The 17,577-nt window shown below is 52.5% G+C and overlaps 4 protein-coding genes across 4 annotated transcripts; 3 read left to right on the top strand and 1 right to left on the bottom strand.

Moving 5' to 3' along the window:
* Window positions 1–3,432: 3,432 nt before the first annotated feature.
* BBA_04854 (protein kinase gsk3) lies at window positions 3,433–4,943 on the top strand (the record flags this gene model as incomplete). Its single annotated transcript, XM_008599951.1, has 6 exons — window positions 3,433–3,478; window positions 3,553–3,725; window positions 3,787–3,870; window positions 3,938–4,286; window positions 4,347–4,745; window positions 4,810–4,943. 6 exons carry the CDS (start codon window positions 3,433–3,435, stop codon window positions 4,941–4,943), a joined length of 1,185 nt encoding a protein of 394 aa, XP_008598173.1.
* Window positions 4,944–6,142: 1,199 nt separating this feature from the next.
* Window positions 6,143–8,716, top strand: BBA_04853 (cap binding protein 80 (Cbp80); the record flags this gene model as incomplete). Its single annotated transcript, XM_008599950.1, has 3 exons — window positions 6,143–6,200; window positions 6,289–6,761; window positions 6,821–8,716. 3 exons carry the CDS (start codon window positions 6,143–6,145, stop codon window positions 8,714–8,716), a joined length of 2,427 nt encoding a protein of 808 aa, XP_008598172.1.
* Window positions 8,717–9,821: 1,105 nt separating this feature from the next.
* Window positions 9,822–13,798, bottom strand: BBA_04852 (RNA dependent RNA polymerase; the record flags this gene model as incomplete). Its single annotated transcript, XM_008599949.1, has 3 exons — window positions 9,822–10,293; window positions 10,417–10,731; window positions 10,803–13,798. The coding sequence occupies 3 exons, from the start codon at window positions 13,796–13,798 to the stop codon at window positions 9,822–9,824; spliced, it is 3,783 nt and encodes a 1,260-aa protein (XP_008598171.1).
* A 1,626-nt stretch (window positions 13,799–15,424) lies between these two features.
* On the top strand, window positions 15,425–17,551 carry BBA_04851 (uracil phosphoribosyltransferase; the record flags this gene model as incomplete). The annotated part of the gene is made up of 1 exon (XM_008599948.1): window positions 15,425–17,551. The coding sequence occupies one exon, from the start codon at window positions 15,425–15,427 to the stop codon at window positions 17,549–17,551; it is 2,127 nt and encodes a 708-aa protein (XP_008598170.1).
* Between the last annotated feature and the right edge of the window lie 26 nt (window positions 17,552–17,577).

Below are 17,577 nucleotides of genomic sequence, written 5' to 3'. Positions count from 1 at the left end.
GGTCTCCACTTGAGGACCTGAAGAGTGACCTTGTGATGTTGCTGGTTTTTTTTTCTTTTCTGGCGCAGGGGCGGCGGCTGGCTTTTCTTTTAGTCGAAACAACCTGGCCTGGCACCTGGGGGACAAAATAGACTGCCGATAAGCCTTAACACCTGCTATAGGGACCGTCACTTACCTCACTAGACTAGGGGTTTAAAATTATAAGATAAATACTAATAAATTCCTTAGCTACTAAAGTGTAGATAAATTAGTCGAAAACTTATATCTCGGATTATATACTAAGATGATTGCTGCTAGACGAAGTGAGCCTTCTAGGCTCGATGCGTCGTCTGTTTTGTCTCCCGAGGGCCTGGCACCTGGTAGATGGAAGAGGTGTTGGGTGGTCAATGCCATGCCGGCAACATATGAGCGGCTGAACAACACTGGGGGCTCTGTTAGACACGGGTATGAATGTCGAGATGAAAAGCTGATGGTGGAGTAGCTGGGAGAGAGAGAGAGGGAGGGCTGGCGAGGAGCGAGCCGGTTGAGCATACGCGGCCGGAAAGATGCTCCGGTGCGTCCTTGATTAATAGTCTGATGAATGTGGTGAGATGATATGTTTTCAAGGGGATGAAACGTTGAAGAAAGAAAATTACCGAACGAAGGACAGCTTGGGGGTGGCACGCATTTGGCATGGTATGGGTAGTTGGCAGCTGGCAGCTGGCACTTGCAACGACGAGCAGGTCGAGGTCATCACAGCCTACAGGCGCCAGCTGGATTGTGATGTTTACAGAGAGCACACGGCTGATTTCTGCACTGTAAATTATGGCTCCACCACATGTCTCTAGGCGAGAAAGGCTCCATGGCTTGACTACTTACCTATGGGATGCTGCGTACAGTAGGCATGCATCTCTGCATCAACATGATGCTTTATTGAACTGTGCATCAACGAGTTTCTCGTTGGGCTGCTGACCCCTGCAAAGGGACTTTCCATCATTGTTTTCTCCTAGTACATGATGGAGGGTGGCAGGGGGAGGGTCAGCAAAAGCCTCATCGGAAGACAGAGGGTGGGTAAGGAGAGACAGGAGAAAATGATGCAAGTAGTGAGGGATAAATAATGAAGCAAGAACAAGGAGAGGTATTAATTGCAAGAAGAGGCAAATGAGGCAGAAAATGCGACATTGAGGCCCGGCTGTGTGGTGGTGTGCCAGTACGATCAAGGACGGCTGAGAGAGGCGGGAGTAAAGAAGACAATAGGCGGAGGTGAGAAGCGCTGCATGAAAGCGTGAGTCCCAAAGGCACTAGGCGAGTGCTTTAGCAATGCTAATAAATTACCCGCTGCAATCAATTAAAACTGTTTCCTCTCGATTACGTAGCTGCGTATCTCTCGGTCCACCACGATGCTGGTGGATGAATAGTTAGTAGAATGGGACAAGGAAGAGAACGAACTCGAAGGGCATGGCAATGACTGGTTAATGATAATTAGTAAGTTTGCTGTTGATACGATGGACATGTTTTGACTTTTGGCCTGCCGAGCTTTTTCGCCGGCAGGGCCGTCTCAAAGATGGGCACATGAGCAGCTAAAATCCGAAGCCCAAGATGCGCCGGGGAGGGGGGGGGGGTCGGCGCAAGGAATTTGCTGCTTGATGTTGGCCCCGGTCAGTCAGTCAGTCAGTCAGTCAATCGTCAATCATCAGTCAACCAGGCAATAATCATCAGTCTGTCAATCATCCGAACTGCCTAAATAGCATCAAGCAAGCAAAGCAGCAAGCAAGTTGGCAAGCAAGCCAAGCCCACTCCGACCTGCCAGTGCCCCCGCTGTAGCCAACTGCAGTCTACTAGACGCGACTGGACGGGGATGGATTCTCCATTCTGTCATTGTCGGGTCGGTACTAAAAGACTGGCTCAAGCTGTCAGCAAAGCCCCATGTACCCCCTCGACAGGCACATCACCTGCTCGTCTGTACCCGCAACTCTCACCCCGGGCCAAGTAGCTGTATGCAGCCCAGTGGATGAAAGCCCAATTTTAGTGCCTTGCCCGCTGCTTTCAATGCTGTCAGGCCTCTGCCTGCGGTGCCCAGACTGGGGGTGTCAAGAGTTTCGAGCACTGAAGCCGCACTGAAATCGCCAGAGAGCATGCCGGCCTCGCTGAAGGACCAAGGTACAGCCTGAATGGTACTTGGCTGCACCTCGCTGCCACCCCTTCCCTGAAAGTACCACTCCCGCACCACGCCCACCACCATCCCCCCGTTTCCCGTTTCCCAGCTTAATATTTCCCTCCCCCTCCAATTCCAACACAAAAAAAACCACCCTCTTCAGAGCGCATCTACATCTCGCATCTTCCTTTACGCCTGTCCAAGCAACCAAGGCCCCCCCTTTGCCCACCCTTTTGTCTTGTGTGCCTCGCATCTCTTCCTCGTCGATTCCGAAACGCCCGCCGTACTCGACCGACGCAACAGAAAAAAAGCAGAGAGCTCTATCTACGCCCAAACTCTGACGACACTCTTGCCTAGGTCTCTCTTCAGTCCCGACCGAGCCAACCTCTGCTGCTGTTGCTGGCTTATCGTCTGGTCGTGCATTATATCGTCACCTGCGCCTTCGCAGTTGTCTGTGTTCTTTTTTCCACGTCATTCTTGTTCGTGTCTTCTTGGTAAAGCTTCCAAGTCGTCGCCCTCTCTCTCGCATCTCGCGCCCATTCTGCACCTCGTGCCGGTAAGTTGCTTCTCATCGCCGCCCTCACATACCGGCCGCTGTTCTCTCCGCCGCGGCTCCCTTGCGCTTAAACATCCTCCTGCGTACTCATTGCTCGTCATTTTTGAGCCTCAACGTCGCTGTTTGAGCCTCAATGGACAGTCTTGCTTCGGACGCATAGCTTGTGCATGCAGACGAGCTCCAAACCCACGTCCCATACATTACGCTGCAATGCCCCGCATCACTCGCGCCCCTCCCAGCCCCAGCCAGCGTCCCTTACCATCATCATTCCACAATCGCCTTTGCATACCACGCTTAATTTCTCTCCTCTGCCGGCCTCTCTCAATTACGCCTCTGTCTGCCCCTTTCGTGCGCTTGACGGTGCGTCTGATGATAGCTTCTTCTAATTCGTTTACGTCGTCTGGCTGAAATTGTCGCATCTCTGCGTCCTTGGCGCCACTCACTCGTTCTGCTTACCTTTTGCTGCCTCGTCGCTTCTCGTCTCATATCCCGACTCTACCCAGCCGACTCGCTAACATCTGTCCGCCCAATAGCTCGGTTCTCGATTGCATCTGCTCACGTTTCCCAACTAAAGAAGGTATACGTTGCGTCGCAGCGTATCAGTCTGACTCGGGTCTCTCAGGACCCTGCTGCCCAATACGGCTTTCCTAAAAGCCATCCAACCCCTTGATATACCGCAACCTCGGTCTTGCGCCTGCTTTCAATAGTATTTGGATCGCCAATTGGCCCAGATAACTGCAGCATGTCATCGCAGCGACCCGGAGCGTTCAATAGTCTACGGATGGGAGGTGAGCAACCCTACCCGTCTTCTCTCTGGCCACCAGCCAAACCTTTTCCGCCCAACTACTGACCCTCTCTGCAGAAGTGATCCGTGAGCGCGTTCAAGATGGAGTAACTGGCGAAACCAGAGAGCTTCAGTATACCCAGTGCAAAATTGTCGGTAATGGTTCTTTCGGTGTCGTCTTCCAGACGAAGCTTTCTCCTTCTGGTGAGGATGCTGCCATCAAGCGTGTCCTCCAAGACAAGCGTTTCAAGGTATGCACCACTGTGGCCGCTTCACCCTACCACGGCAACAACAACTAACGGGCCTTGTCAGAACCGTGAACTTCAAATCATGCGCATTGTCCGGCACCCCAACATTGTCCAGCTCAAGGCCTTCTACTACTCCAATGGCGAACGAGTAAGCATCCTCGCACCCACGCACGCACCCACTCCATCACCACACAAGCTAAAAGAGACATGTACAGAAAGATGAGGTCTACCTCAACTTGGTCCAGGAATTCGTTCCCGAGACTGTCTACCGAGCCTCGCGATTCTTCAACAAGATGAAGACTACCATGCCCATTCTCGAGGTCAAGCTCTACATTTATCAGCTTTTCCGCGCCCTCGCCTATATTCACTCGCAAGGCATCTGCCATCGTGATATCAAGCCCCAAAACCTCCTTCTCGACCCTACTAGCGGTATCCTCAAGCTCTGCGATTTTGGCAGCGCCAAGATCCTCGTTGAGAACGAACCCAACGTCTCGTATATTTGCTCCAGATACTACCGCGCCCCTGAACTCATCTTTGGCGCCACAAACTACACAACCAAGATTGGTAAGAGTTTTCACACATATCATCTCGTTCACACAGCATGCTAATTTACATGTCCTTCAGACGTCTGGTCCACAGGCTGTGTTATGGCAGAGTTGATGCTTGGCCAACCTCTATTCCCCGGAGAATCTGGTATTGACCAATTGGTGGAAATTATTAAAGTCCTCGGCACACCTACCAGGGAGCAGATCCGCACCATGAACCCCAACTACATGGAACACAAGTTCCCCCAGATCAAGCCGCATCCTTTCAACAAGGTGTTCCGCAAGGCTGACGCCAATGCTATTGACCTCATCACCAAGCTACTCGAATACACCCCCACTGAAAGAGAGGCTGCCGTCAACGCCATGGTCCACCCTTTTTTTGACGAGTTGCGCGATCCAGAGACAAAACTCCCCGATTCCAGACACGGCACTGGCCAGCTCCGCGATCTTCCGGAGCTCTTCAATTTCACTCGTCATGGTAAGAATTCGCTCTCTACTCTACCCACTCTATGTCTGCGACTCTAATATTTTTTGTCGTACAGAGCTATCCATTGCGCCCGACCTCAACAGCCAATTAGTTCCTCTTCACCAGCGTGCCATCCTCGCCGCACGTGGTCTCGACATTGACAATATTACCCCGATGACGAAGCAGGAGATGATGGCCAAGCTTGACTGAGCACCTTTCGTGTTGGTAGTGCTCATTTTTCTCTTATTTCTTGCCAAGAGGGGCTGGCGAGCCATCTTGGTCCTCAGCTTTCACAGCAACGGAGGGAGGTGTCTTTTTTTCCGCATGCAAGCTCTGCTTACGAGATTCTGGACGAAACTACACCCGATCTGTCAAACTAGTAATTGGGTGGCTCGGTCAAAAGTCGTGGAGGGATGGGATTCGCGTCCCATGGTCTGTTGAAAGCCTGGTTTCGCCAGCAAAATGAGCATAGAACACCCATGTCGGAACGGTTGTTCGGTGAATTGGCTGCAGCAGAATACCCGGTAAAAGCTGCAGCAGATGGGGATCCGCAAACCTTGAGTTGGCTGACAAAGTTGCGTGTTTTGAACGACGGTTACTCTGTTTCTATCATTTACATGGCCGGTGGTTTTGCTATCCTCACTGCGTGGGGTTGAAGTGGCTCGAACGGATACTTCTGTTACCGGAGCGATGCTTGTGCCAGGGCAGTTTGACCATTGGCCGTTGTTGCGCAAAGCATTGTCAGCCGATGAGCAGACATCATGTCCCCTTTTTCTTTGTTTATGAGCTGCGTCAAGTTTGGATGGCCCCGATTGTGATGAACTCAAAGCAGCGTTAACCGTTTGACATCCGTTGGTGATACTACTTCTTCTACTTCATGTGCTTGCTACGGATGATGAATTACGCACGGTGGATTTTATTTGAAGGCGGAGAGCAATTATACCGAGGAGCATTCTTAACGACAAAGTGGCGCAAGCCTGCCGCTTGTATTCCATAATGCCATTGCAAGTCGGAATTTGGCTGCATATTCGATATACCAAAATGAATTCAGGTTGTGTTTCCGTTCCTGTGTACTGAATGACGTTTGCATGCGAGTGAGCTGTTTGAGTGCGCGCACAATTAATGGACGCCGAAATGTCATCATCACAAATCGAGAAGTAACAAGCTTGAAAGTCTTGCACAGCATGTTTATGCAACTATGTGGTAGAGTGTGTGTTCAAAGTCTTGGGCTCATTCCGATTCGACGTCTCAGTGTAACTTGGTGCCTGAGGCATCACGTCGACCTGCTAGCTCCATGCATTATCTTGTTACGCGTAGCGCAAGCGTTTGCAGGCCCGAGAACGAGACTGCTTGCGGTGCGCAATCGAATAAACAGTGTTTCCTGGAATTTTAATCAGCCAAATTGCACCATGGCCGACTATGACAGGAGACAGGGTGGCGGTTATAATCGCAAGAGGCGGTATAGAGGTACGATGCTCAAATTCGAAGCTACCTGATAGCTCCCGCTGTCTGCCGCAAGAAAATGGAAACTGACAACGACGAATTGAATGAACAGACGACGATGACCAGTTCGACCGACGGCAGAGAAGGCGACATGATCCGGCGCCCGTGCCTGTTCGATTCAGGAGACAGCTCGTCGCCGTAGCTGAGTCCCCCCTGCGACGATGGGCCGACGAGGTGCTCTCCCTCGCGCAGATGATATCCGAAAACTATGACGATGAGCACCTGCGCAACCTCTACGTGAGCCTGGTGCTGCAAATGGTGCTCGAGCAGCCTTTAAAGACGCCCTTTGTCGCCGCTGTGGTGCTCGTTGCCAACGCGCTCAAGCCAGAGGCCATGGAGATTATCCTCGAGCGCCTCGCCAAGGACCTGGAAAGCGCCATTGCCGCTGGCCAGTGGACCGAGGTGAAGCTCTATCTCAAGTTCTTGGCCTGTTTGCAGCGCAATCTGGAGGGTGATGGAGTATTTCCCCTGCTGGAGGAACTCTTTAACCGCGCGGCCGATCTGCAGACGGCTAGCTCTGAAGATGTACGTGGCTGGGCGAGAACGCTACCGCGCCGCAACCCTTGCATACTGACTAGATGTAGACTATTGGAACCGAAATCGTCAAGATTATCCTCCTCACGATTCCCTATGCCATGGTCTCTGCGCCAGGCGAATTCAAGCAAAAGGCCGCGGAGCTCATGGACAAGACCGACATCATCGCCTCTGAGCCCCATGCGCTGCATGCGCTGGTCGATCCGTACTATACCCAGAGCAATGAAGATAGCCCGACTGCTTCTGCCAGCGTGTTGGTGCTGTTGCAGAAGCAGCTGCAAGCCGAGGCTGCGAAGGAGTGGGAGCTGGCATGCTTGCCTCGCCCATGGCAGATGGGGCTCGAGGACGTAGAGACAAAGGACAAGATTGAGAACGCGCGCAAGCACGCGATCCCTGCCATCTCTATCCCGGCCAACATGGTCGCCGGTCCCCGTGCGCTCTTCCCGGAGGTATATCTCTCCGTCTACTCGGATCAGGACGACGTCGAGTCTGTGCCCGGCACGCAGCACATTGCTTCGTCTCTTATCCGCGACGTGCTCGTCGACACCGTCAACGGCCTCGATTTCAACCGAAATGCCACGGCTCGCTTCCTCATGGACATTGATTGCTACTTTGCCGACGGCACCTTTGTGAAGCGCGCGACTCCGTTTGATGAACTGCGCAACCTCGCCGGCAACAATCGCTCCACGTGGAAGCCTGAGGATGTCGCCGTCGACACGGTCTTTTCGCAGCTCCTCCAACTGCCGACGCCAAACTGCAAGCTTGTCTACTACCACTCGGTCCTCACGGAAGCCTGCAAGCTGGCACCGGCCGCCATTGCGCCTAGTCTGGGCCGAGCTATTCGCTACTTGTACCGCAACAATCCGCGCATGGACCTCGAGCTGTCGTACCGCTGCGTCAACTGGTTCGGGCACCACCTGAGCAACTTTGGCTTTACGTGGAAGTGGGCGGAGTGGTCGGACGATGCTGCGCTGTCGGATCTGCACCCGGCCAAGTGGTTCCTGAATGGTGCGCTGGATAAAGAGATTCGCCTTAGCTTTGCGCAACGAATTCAGAAGACGCTCCCCGAGGCGTACCAGCACCTCATCGGTCCCGAGAAGGAGCAGGACGTGCCAGACTTCAAGTACAAGAATCCAGACACCCCATTCTCCGCTGAGGGTCAGGAAATCGGCGCCCTACTGCGTCGCAAGGCCACAGACGAGGAGATTCAGCCCACCATTGACGCCATCCAGGCGCAAGCCAAGGAACGGGCCCTGGACCCTGTCGTCACCAGCACGGACGTCTTCGTGACGGCCATGTGCTGGGTCGGCTCCAAGTCGCTGAGCCACGTGCTCGCCTGCATCGATCGGAGCAAGGTCCGCCTCCTAGACGCCGGCGCCGCCTCGCCCGCAGCCCGCAGTCAAATCATTTCGTCCGTCATGGCGTACTGGCACGCGCACCCCGGCGTGGCGCTATCCATTATCGAGAAGCTCCTCAACTACTCGATCCTGACGCCGTTTTCCGTCGCCGACTGGGCCATCCTCGCGGATAGCGCTTCGCACAAGGGCTCGCCTGGCGCGGCGCTCGCGCAGCCGCACATCTACGAGGCCATCTTCAACACCGTCTCCAAGGTGACGGCGCGCGTGCGCCAGCTCGTCACGGCGGCTGCGCCCAACAACAGCGAGGCCGCGGCCATCGACGACGAGGAGGAGACGCGCGCCAAAGAGGTGGCGGACATGACGGAGCTGTTCCGCACCATCAACGACGCGCTCGAGGCGTGGGCGGGCGGCAGCAAGGACGAGCTGATGCAGCAAGACGGCGCGAGCGAGACGGACGATGCGCTGATACGGCGATGGGGCCAGCGCTGGCTGCGCGTGTTTCGGCGCCGCGCGGCCGTGGAGGCGGCGTTTGTGGCGGAGGCGACCAAGGACAAGATGGTGGTGGATGGCGAGAATGGTAATGCGTAGATGGAGAGTGCGAGGGGAGAAGGGTGGCGAAAGTGTATACTAAAAGGAATCTTTCTTTTTTTTTTTCCGGGATCTTTTTTTCAGTTTACAACTTTCAATATGGCTGCAAAAGTCACGGATAGGATTTTGGGAACAGGGGTTTTTCGAAAGAGATGTAGTTAGTTGCAATGCACGAGGGCTTCACCTGGCTCGCGCACACACTGTTCTATGTTTTTCAAGTACATGATGCAACACACCGCGTAGACTAGACCTTTTCTTTACCATTTCACTTTGCGTGGCAGCGCGGCTCTTTGTCAACGTGCAGCGGGTTGCCGCCCCCTCTCCCTTCAGCCACGATAACAATGCCGCCCCTATGGGGTATAAGGGCTTTTGTATGAAGAAGAGTATAGTATTATCAGGCAAAGAAGAAGAGTAATATCAAGACACAAAGGAAAGAGCGAATGATGGTGTTGTTTCTGCATATCATCTTGAAAGCTGGCTTCTACAGTAAAGATACTCGCAAATATAAAGTCTGAGAGTCGGCTTCTGCTCTGTGGCTGAGCGAAGCAGAACACCCATAAAAAACTAACTACCTGACCTGTGTTGGATATCAAACTCGCACTCTCGACGCTCGTGGATATGGTGATGATCGTCTCCTCCAGCAGGCAACAAGCAGTAAAAGAGCAGAGGAACAGTGACGGATCCTAGACCTACCAAGCTCAGTGCGACGCTTTGCCATATGTAGGAATAAATTGCAAGAGCCACAGGTAGGTGGTGCATATGGGATTGTTTCGTATCTGCAGAATCGAGTTAGATTGGCGGGTTTATGCCAGCCGCCGTCAGCTAAAGGGATCAACAGCGGCCGGTTTGTTATCAACATGGAATCTCTACGTAGAGAAGTTGATCGTCGGGAACTACCGCTTCTACATCTTCATAATGACACTAGACATGCGCGGATAAAGTCAATCGCTCAGAACCGTCAGGACCTGTCCGGTCCCTGTCTCTACAAGTTAATAATGCTGTCAAGATGGCTGACAAGGCCCGTCTCATCCTTGCCTCACTTTCATGGACAATCTAGTCATGCGTCGGGCGCTCCCAACAGCTCCCAAACCCATCTCAATGAAGCTCAACCCCTTCTGGAATGCTTGATATCGAGAGCGGAAAACTTCTCCTCCAACATGTTGTTCCTCAAATCATTGAGCTCCTTTAGCAAGCAAGCGGCAGCGACGACGCGAAAGCTTTCGAGCGCCGCGGTCCCGCTGCTGGCTGCTTGCTCCGCAGATGGGACACAGCCCACGACCAAGCACGCCCAAGACAACTGAAGTGCTCTGTACTCGTCGTAATCGTCTGTGACGCCATCGTCGTCCTGATATGCCGTGTTGTCGCCGCGTTGGTCTGTCCCGTCGCGAATGAGCTTGACGATCCACGTCATGACTCTGTCAATCTCGTCTTTGAGCCGAATCGACGCCTCACGCTGCTGCCGTGACTGCACTCCTCTCTTGTTGAGAATGGAGCCGCAAAATACTTCTGCTTCGGAAACGGGGCTGCGTGGATTGTCCGAAAAGTGCCACATGCTGCCCGTTATTGCATCCTCGTACCTGTCTCTCGGTTAGTTCTGAGCAGTGTGCATGCATGGTCTAGTAGATGAGAGAAGAAATGAAGCAGATGAAGTCATCTGCCAATTGCCTCCAGGACACCGTTTCAAATGAGTGTTGACTAACAGTGTGCGGATATTCCATGCTTGTTCATAATGACGAGCGTAGTCGGTCCCGATGTTCCACGAATTCAATTCATATTGAACTCGTCCCAACAGCTGCACCCACACTGACGGACCATCCGTGGGAATAGGCCTGTGTATGTCTTCGCTCCAAATCTTGCCTTCGTCAATCTCGCGATACAAGCGACCTAGTATCTTTTCAGACCGATGATACCTAGGTTTGGCAAGGGCCATGTCATTTCCGTCGTCATCGTCCTCCTCGGCTATATGGCCAATTTGGCCGAGATCGTAGAGATGAAGTGGAGGTGCGGGAGCGAGGCTTTTTATTGAATTTGCGTTAGCATAATGGGATGACCGTTGTTATATCAAGGAAGGCAGGATCGAGCTTACAAGTCGGGCCGCGAGCGTGGCGCCCGGGGTAAATCTCGCCAGTTGACGGCAATTCCAGTCTTGGAATAGTCGACGGCAGTGGAGTGCATCTCGGCCAGTCTAATGCATTCGCCGTCCTGAGTCCCAAGATCTTGCACGTCGGCCATAATCTGGTGCCGAATGGCGATGAGTCCCAGAATGTCCGACTTCATAAAGTCGACAAAGAAGTCGGCGATATCCTGGCGTGTGACTGGCCTATCGAGGGACGGAGGAACAACGCGTGTGTAATCAGCAGGTGCAAATGTCCATTGAGGACGAGCCCGAGGGTCCCAAATGATGTTGTATAGGTCCCCATCAAGATCGCCACCACTCAGCTGGCTCGGTAGATCTCGAGAACCCTTCTGGCTGAAGACAATGCAGTTTCTCAGGCTTCTTAGAGGGTGAGATTCGGGAGGCGTCACCATCTGGACGTACTGAATGTCGCCGGGGTGCAGAGCAGGAGATCGGGTAACGATGATAGGACCGTCTGTCAAGGTGGTATCTAGACGCTCTCCGCTCTTACCCCGTGTCGCGTCGTAGGTAACATAAACCTGATTTTCTTGAAGAAATCCGGTCTCATCCATGACTCCAAAAAGCGTGACTCCCTTGTGGACGGGGATTCTGGCCTTGTGTTTGAGCAGCCGCAATTCGCGCAGCACAACGTGTTCCACGACAGATTTGAGGAAGGCATCGCGGCGATAGTCAATGTCCATCTTGTCCAGTTGTTTGATGAATGACGATAGACCAATGGCACTCCCGATATCCTGATATTGCAAAAAAGTGCTGGTATTGAGGGCGGTAGCAGTGACAGCGCGCAGAAACTCGAGCGCATCGTGTTGCAATGCCAGGAACCACGAATCGCGAGTTCCCATGTCTTCCAAGATCTTGATTACCTGACGATTGAGTACCAACCGCAACGGTCTCGACGCTAGATCACAGATTCCAAGTTCTTGCAAATCTTGGCTAGGGAATTTCATCATTGATTCTTTGCGGACGCAGATGACCTTGCCTTGCAATCTCGTGTCAAGAACGAGCAAGCCTTTGACGCCCGCCCAGCGAATCTGGAAACATGTAGCAGTCGTAGAGCGCCCGGGCAGTGCCTTGCAAAACTCTTCCACGGCAGCCCTCGACAGTGTACCCACGCCGTCGCTAAAGACGCGTTCCCCATCGGCCGATTTGACGTCTGGAATCCAACGAACACCGATGCCGGACTTGAACAAGTCAACAGCATAAGGAGTCTCGGAGAAGGCCTGACCGATGCGCGCTGCGCATTTTGCCGGTATGCGAATGTCGCTAAAATCGCCCAGAGCGGCAAGGATGGTGTCGCGACTTTGACGCTGCCCATCTGCGCCGACGAATGGAGCCATAAACCAGGTCGAGTGCGATCGGAGGGACGAGTGCGAGAAACCCAGGAAAGAGAATTGCCTGCCAGCAATCCGAATTCCCTTGATGAGAACTTGGCGGTATCGCTCGTAGATGGCATCGTTGGAAACCCTGGGGTTAAAGGAAAGATCTTGGCCGTCTTCGTCGCAAAAGGTGACGCGGAGAAAATAATCACCGTGATCGGGAAACATGCGCAAAACCCTATTCCGGCTCTCCGGATCGGGGCCTTGCAAGAATATGCGTGTAGGAGCTACCATGGCTTTGAAGACCCATGTTTGATGTCGCGGTATGCTGGGACCGTAGACGCCCTGCCTGGACACATCTCGACTGCGGAGATCCGTCTCCTCCTGCGCTACGCGTTGCAGAAAGGTCACCGGATTGACATCGGCTGGGTCTGTGCCAGTGTCAGGATACGGAATATTGCGCAGGAGCCGCTTCATGCTGTCGACGGTGTAGGGCGGTGTCTCGCCTTTCCAGGCGGCATCTTTGGCCGTACTCTCGATGATTTCGAGTACACGCAGTCCGCTGTGTGGGTGTAGGTAGTTGTTCCAGACGAGCGTCTGGACTTGAAAGAGAATGGGGAAGGGGAGTACATGTTTCGTGGCATTACCGAGGCTCTGCATCTTTCCTTCGAATGCATTCATGGCAGTAGAGTAGTCCTCCACAGTAGGTATCGGGGTAGCTGTAAGCGGGATGCTCTGGTGATTGAGCGAAAGAATATCCTGGCGCTTAAGAGCGCGAACTGTTGAATTGTAGCCACCAGCAAGCGTCAGTTGGTATACCAGACAATGAGACACGTACTTGGCATGATTCGCCCACAAAGGAAAGCTTGTTAGCCGCTCCCACTTTGCGCCTTGGCCATCAAGATCCGAACGTGCAACGAAGAATCTCGGGGGGTCTTCCAAGATCAATGTCATGCTCTGAGACCCGTCGTCCAGAATGACTGACTGGATAACGTGATAGGGTATGTCCATTCGAGCGACCTTCTCCTCGTGCACCGTTAGGAATTGAGGACCAAACTTGGCAGTGGCTTCAAAACGATGATGGATCTGCTGTATGTATTTCAGCCCCATTTCTGGCGGCGCAAAGACAATCTTGCCACAGGAGACTGCGTTGATGGCACAAATGATGGCCGGTGCTGGCTGGCTTCTGTCTGGTTTCTTCTGGCGCTCATCGCGCTCGTGCGCCAGGCGATGCAACGCCATCTTGTTCACCGGTCGCCTACTCCTCTCTGCAAAGATGGGTGTCTTTAGCAAGTGCAGCCGCGCAATATCTCGAAGGCGACCACCTGAGGGGTGCGGCTTTGGGGGGGATGCGACGGCGGCGGCGGCTGCTTTGCCGTGCTTTTTGGAAAAGGCGTCACCATCGGTAGGTGTCGGCTTTTGGGTAGTTGGGAGGGCGGCTACTTTGCCATGCGTTTTGAGAAAGGCTTCACCATCGCTGTGCCTGAGGAATGAAACCCAGGCCATGGGCTTTCGCTTGGGTTTATCGACAATGAAGTCGACGATGCCGAGAGCATTGAAAAAGGGCGTGAGTTCTTTCTTGAGACGGTCTTCGCCCACATCGATGGGGACATTCTTCAAAAAGACTTCCATAATCTTTCCTTCAAAGGCAACTAACTGCCTCTGATGGTCTCTAGCCCTAGATTGGAGGGTGGGAAGGAGCGAGGTAAATATGTGGGCAGGAGCGTGAGTTGCGACTCGTTCTCTACGCAAGTGCTCAGACCTTGGACGCTATTTGAATGCGACGCATGACTGTATTTTACAATACAATAAATACAAGCAGAAAAAAGAATTGTTATCAGTTAATGCCTCCACGAAAACTTGGGTGAATTATGCTGAGACAATGCCCCGCCCCTGCACCTACTGTCCAATCCCGCGCAAGTGGGACATTTGTGTGAATATACCCCTGTAATATTTATACTACATAGATTATTTATATTTAATAATTGCCTTGAATTCTTCTCTCTTTGATAGTGAAAAAGATACGTTGAAAGAAAGTCTTGTTTATGAGAATTAACTCTATAGAAAAAAAAGCCAGAATCACAGACTTGATCTGGACCAAGTAAATTATATAATCAACATTTCCTATACTTGGTAAAGACATCACGGCAGGCACTGTAGCTACCCGTGAGCAAGCGCGCGATAACAGCCCGCAAAGCAATTGATTGCTCTGGCGCTTTGTTGTTTGAAGTCTGCTGCAATCTCCCTTCTTTGCTCTGTTTGCTGCTGTATGATGAACGGAGCAGGGTTTTCTCTTTGAGACTCTGATCCAATTCGTATCGTCTAGCTATTTAAACAGGAAAAATAAAATAAAATAAAAGGCCCCGACATGGCCCAAGCTAAACGGGCCTCAACCGGTCAGGACTTCTCTACGTAAGGAAAGAAATTTATGATACTATGACTTCAATAAAGGAAAATATCTGATCATGTATTATTGATACAAGCTTCAGGCGCGGAGCGCAGCTGCGCAGCGACTCTGCTTCTAGCCAATTTCGTCGTCACAGCCGTATCAATCTATTGAACATGCTGACTACAAGAGGTCCAAAAAAGCAAAACCCCTGATGATATTGTATTGCAAGCTGGTATTCGACGTCACGAGGCTTGATTCCCGTTGTACCAACTATTGCATCTCATCGTTAAGTCAGGCTACTGACGTCTATTCCATCCTCTGTCATGTAATACAGAACGACCACCCGCTTCAGAGTATGCCGCTATCGGAACCGATGCGTGACAATCTCACTTACACCTATATGCTTGAGATTATACATCAAGGTGGCTTTTTTTAGCCGCGTGGCCACCAAGGCCTGCTACTCTGCGGATGCCAGCCAGGTTACGAGCAGTGATGAATCCAGCTGAGAAGAACAAGTTCAAAGAGGTGGCCTCTCTCGCCAAGTGCTCTAAACCACCACGAATATCAACAAGTATTCATTCGGCGAGTTTAAACAAGTGCACTCTCGGTCAAGACGGTTCTAGCTTCTTCTCCCCGAAATTTGCTCTGTGCGAATGCAGGGCCTACCACTACTGCACGGAGCCGCCGTATGTAAGGCTGCTGGATGACAAGAATGCAAATCCGCTGCTCTTCACCGAGCCTCCATCATTATTTAACAGACATCCCTACTCCTCCATTTTAATACACAATCACCTAAAATACCTTTTGGATTCCTTCATCGCGCTCGACGCAAAATCTTCTTCACCTTCATCATCACATTACCCATCAACATGGTTACCCCAACCACATCACAAGCATCCATCGCTGCTGCGGCAGTCAAAATTGACTCTGACCCAGACTCTAACAAGAAGAAGAAGGAGAAGCCCATAATCATTGGACTGTACGGCCTTCCAGGGTCTGGAAAGTCCACCTTGATGAACGAGCTCAAGCTTAAACTAGACGACGAAAAATTCGTCTTTTACGAAGGATCCGAGTTGATATCCGCCATTGTTGCTGGCGGTCTTGCCGTCTTTGCAAAACTCGACAAGCAGGAAAAGCATCTCATGCGAGAGCGGGCAATTGCTACCGTCGCAAAAGAGTGCTCGGCCAAGAACCGCACCGCTCTCGTCGTTGGCCATTACATGTTTTGGCGACAAGACGAACTGGCGGGCGACATTGTCGCTACCGCCAGCGATTTTGACGTCTACACACACATCATCTACTTGAATGTGCCAGTCCAAACTATTCTCCAGCGTCGGGTAGGCGATACGCAGCGGCAGCGCCCGCCAGTGTCGGCCGCACACTTGGAGCAGTGGCAGCGAGCCGAGATTGACCAGCTCCGCAGGCTCTGTAGACGGCATTATATCTTGTTTTCTGTTGTTCCGCAGAACGGCAGCTCGCTTCTTTCCACCTTGAAGTTGGTCCGCCATTTCGAACAGACAACTGCAAAACGCAACCTCGCTTTCGTCATGAACAGAGTCGAAGCGGCAATCATGGGCGAGGAGCGCGCAGAAACTGTGCTAGTTGTCGATGCCGACAAGACTTTGGCGAGCGAAGATGCCGGTTCCATGTTTTGGCAGGCTGCAACAAATGGTCTTGGCCAAGGGAAATTGGACATGTGCCCGCTCAAGAGCCTTTTTAGCAGTCCGCTCGGCTATTCCGAGGTCGCATTTCGCCAAGCAACACTTTTATATGAAGAAGCTGCCAACGAGATTGAATTCGAGGCACTGTGCGAGGAACTTGCAGCTGCTATTACGGTGCATCCCGAGTTCATCAGCCTCTTTCGACTGGTTCTCACCCACCGCCACGTACGAGTTCTTGTCCTGACCTGCGGCATCCGACGCGTCTGGCAAATGGTAATGGACAAAGCCGGCCTGGGTCATGGCATCAAAGTCGTTGGTGGCGGCAGGATCGCGGATGAGATTGTGGTGACCCCAGAGATCAAGGCACAGGTTGTCTCGAGTCTTCAACAGCAAATGGGTCTCTATGTATGGGCCTTTGGAGATAGTCCGCTTGACTTGCCAATGCTAGAGGCAGCCAACAAGTCCGTTGTCGTCTCTGGCGACCCACGAAATCAAAGTCGCAGCATGGATAATGCCCTTTGCGAAGCCATCGACAGCCGCGGTTTCTGCTCTCAGCAAGTGCTCCTACCGCCACATGTCGCTCCACGCTTAAACGCTACAAAGTTGCCGCTGCTGGCATTCTCTGATGCCAATTTTATCGAAGCGCTTATACGCCGCCGCGGGACAGAGGCTGCCGACGCCGTATCCAAGTCAGTGTCGACTTATAGTTGCATCGTGGTCCATGCCACAGACACTGGTGCAGCAAAACTGCTCATGTCTCCGACCCGCGATGCCTCCGTATCCGGAACGGCACTCAGACATGCTCATCAAGAGGCTGGCAGATACTTGGCGCTGCACTTTCTCACGGACCTGATTGGCGTTGAGAGTTTCCATGTGCCTCATGTGCAGGGCCACCAGACTGATGGGTTCCGCCTCGCTCACGAACCCCAAACCACCATCATAGCGCTCATGCGCGGCGGAGAGCCCATGGCCTTGGGCATCAGTGAGGTGTTTCCAAGAGCCATGTTTCTGCATGCCTTTGATCCAAGAGACATCAAACCCCATCACCTGGAGAACCAAAAGAATGTAATTCTTGTCGATTCCGTAGTCAACAGCGGCAAAAGCATCATTGACTTTCTGCGCCACGTCACGCAGCTCAAGCAAGACCTCATCAACATTGTCGTCGTGGCAGGAGTGGTCCAAAAGGAAGCAGTCGCTGACGGTCATGCGCTACGCACCATGATGGAGCAGCATCGGGTCAACATGGTAGCCCTGCGAGTATCAGGTAATAAATTTACGGGGACCAAATCTACTGATACTGGAAATCGGCTCTTCAACACTACTCATCTGGCCTAAGCCTTGTCGTCACTGGGGGAGTCTGT

Source organism: Beauveria bassiana (assembly GCF_000280675.1).
Source record: "Beauveria bassiana ARSEF 2860 unplaced genomic scaffold BBA_S00011, whole genome shotgun sequence".
Lineage (NCBI taxonomy): Eukaryota > Fungi > Ascomycota > Sordariomycetes > Hypocreales > Cordycipitaceae > Beauveria > Beauveria bassiana.
This window is presented reverse-complemented; position numbering and strand designations above follow the sequence as displayed.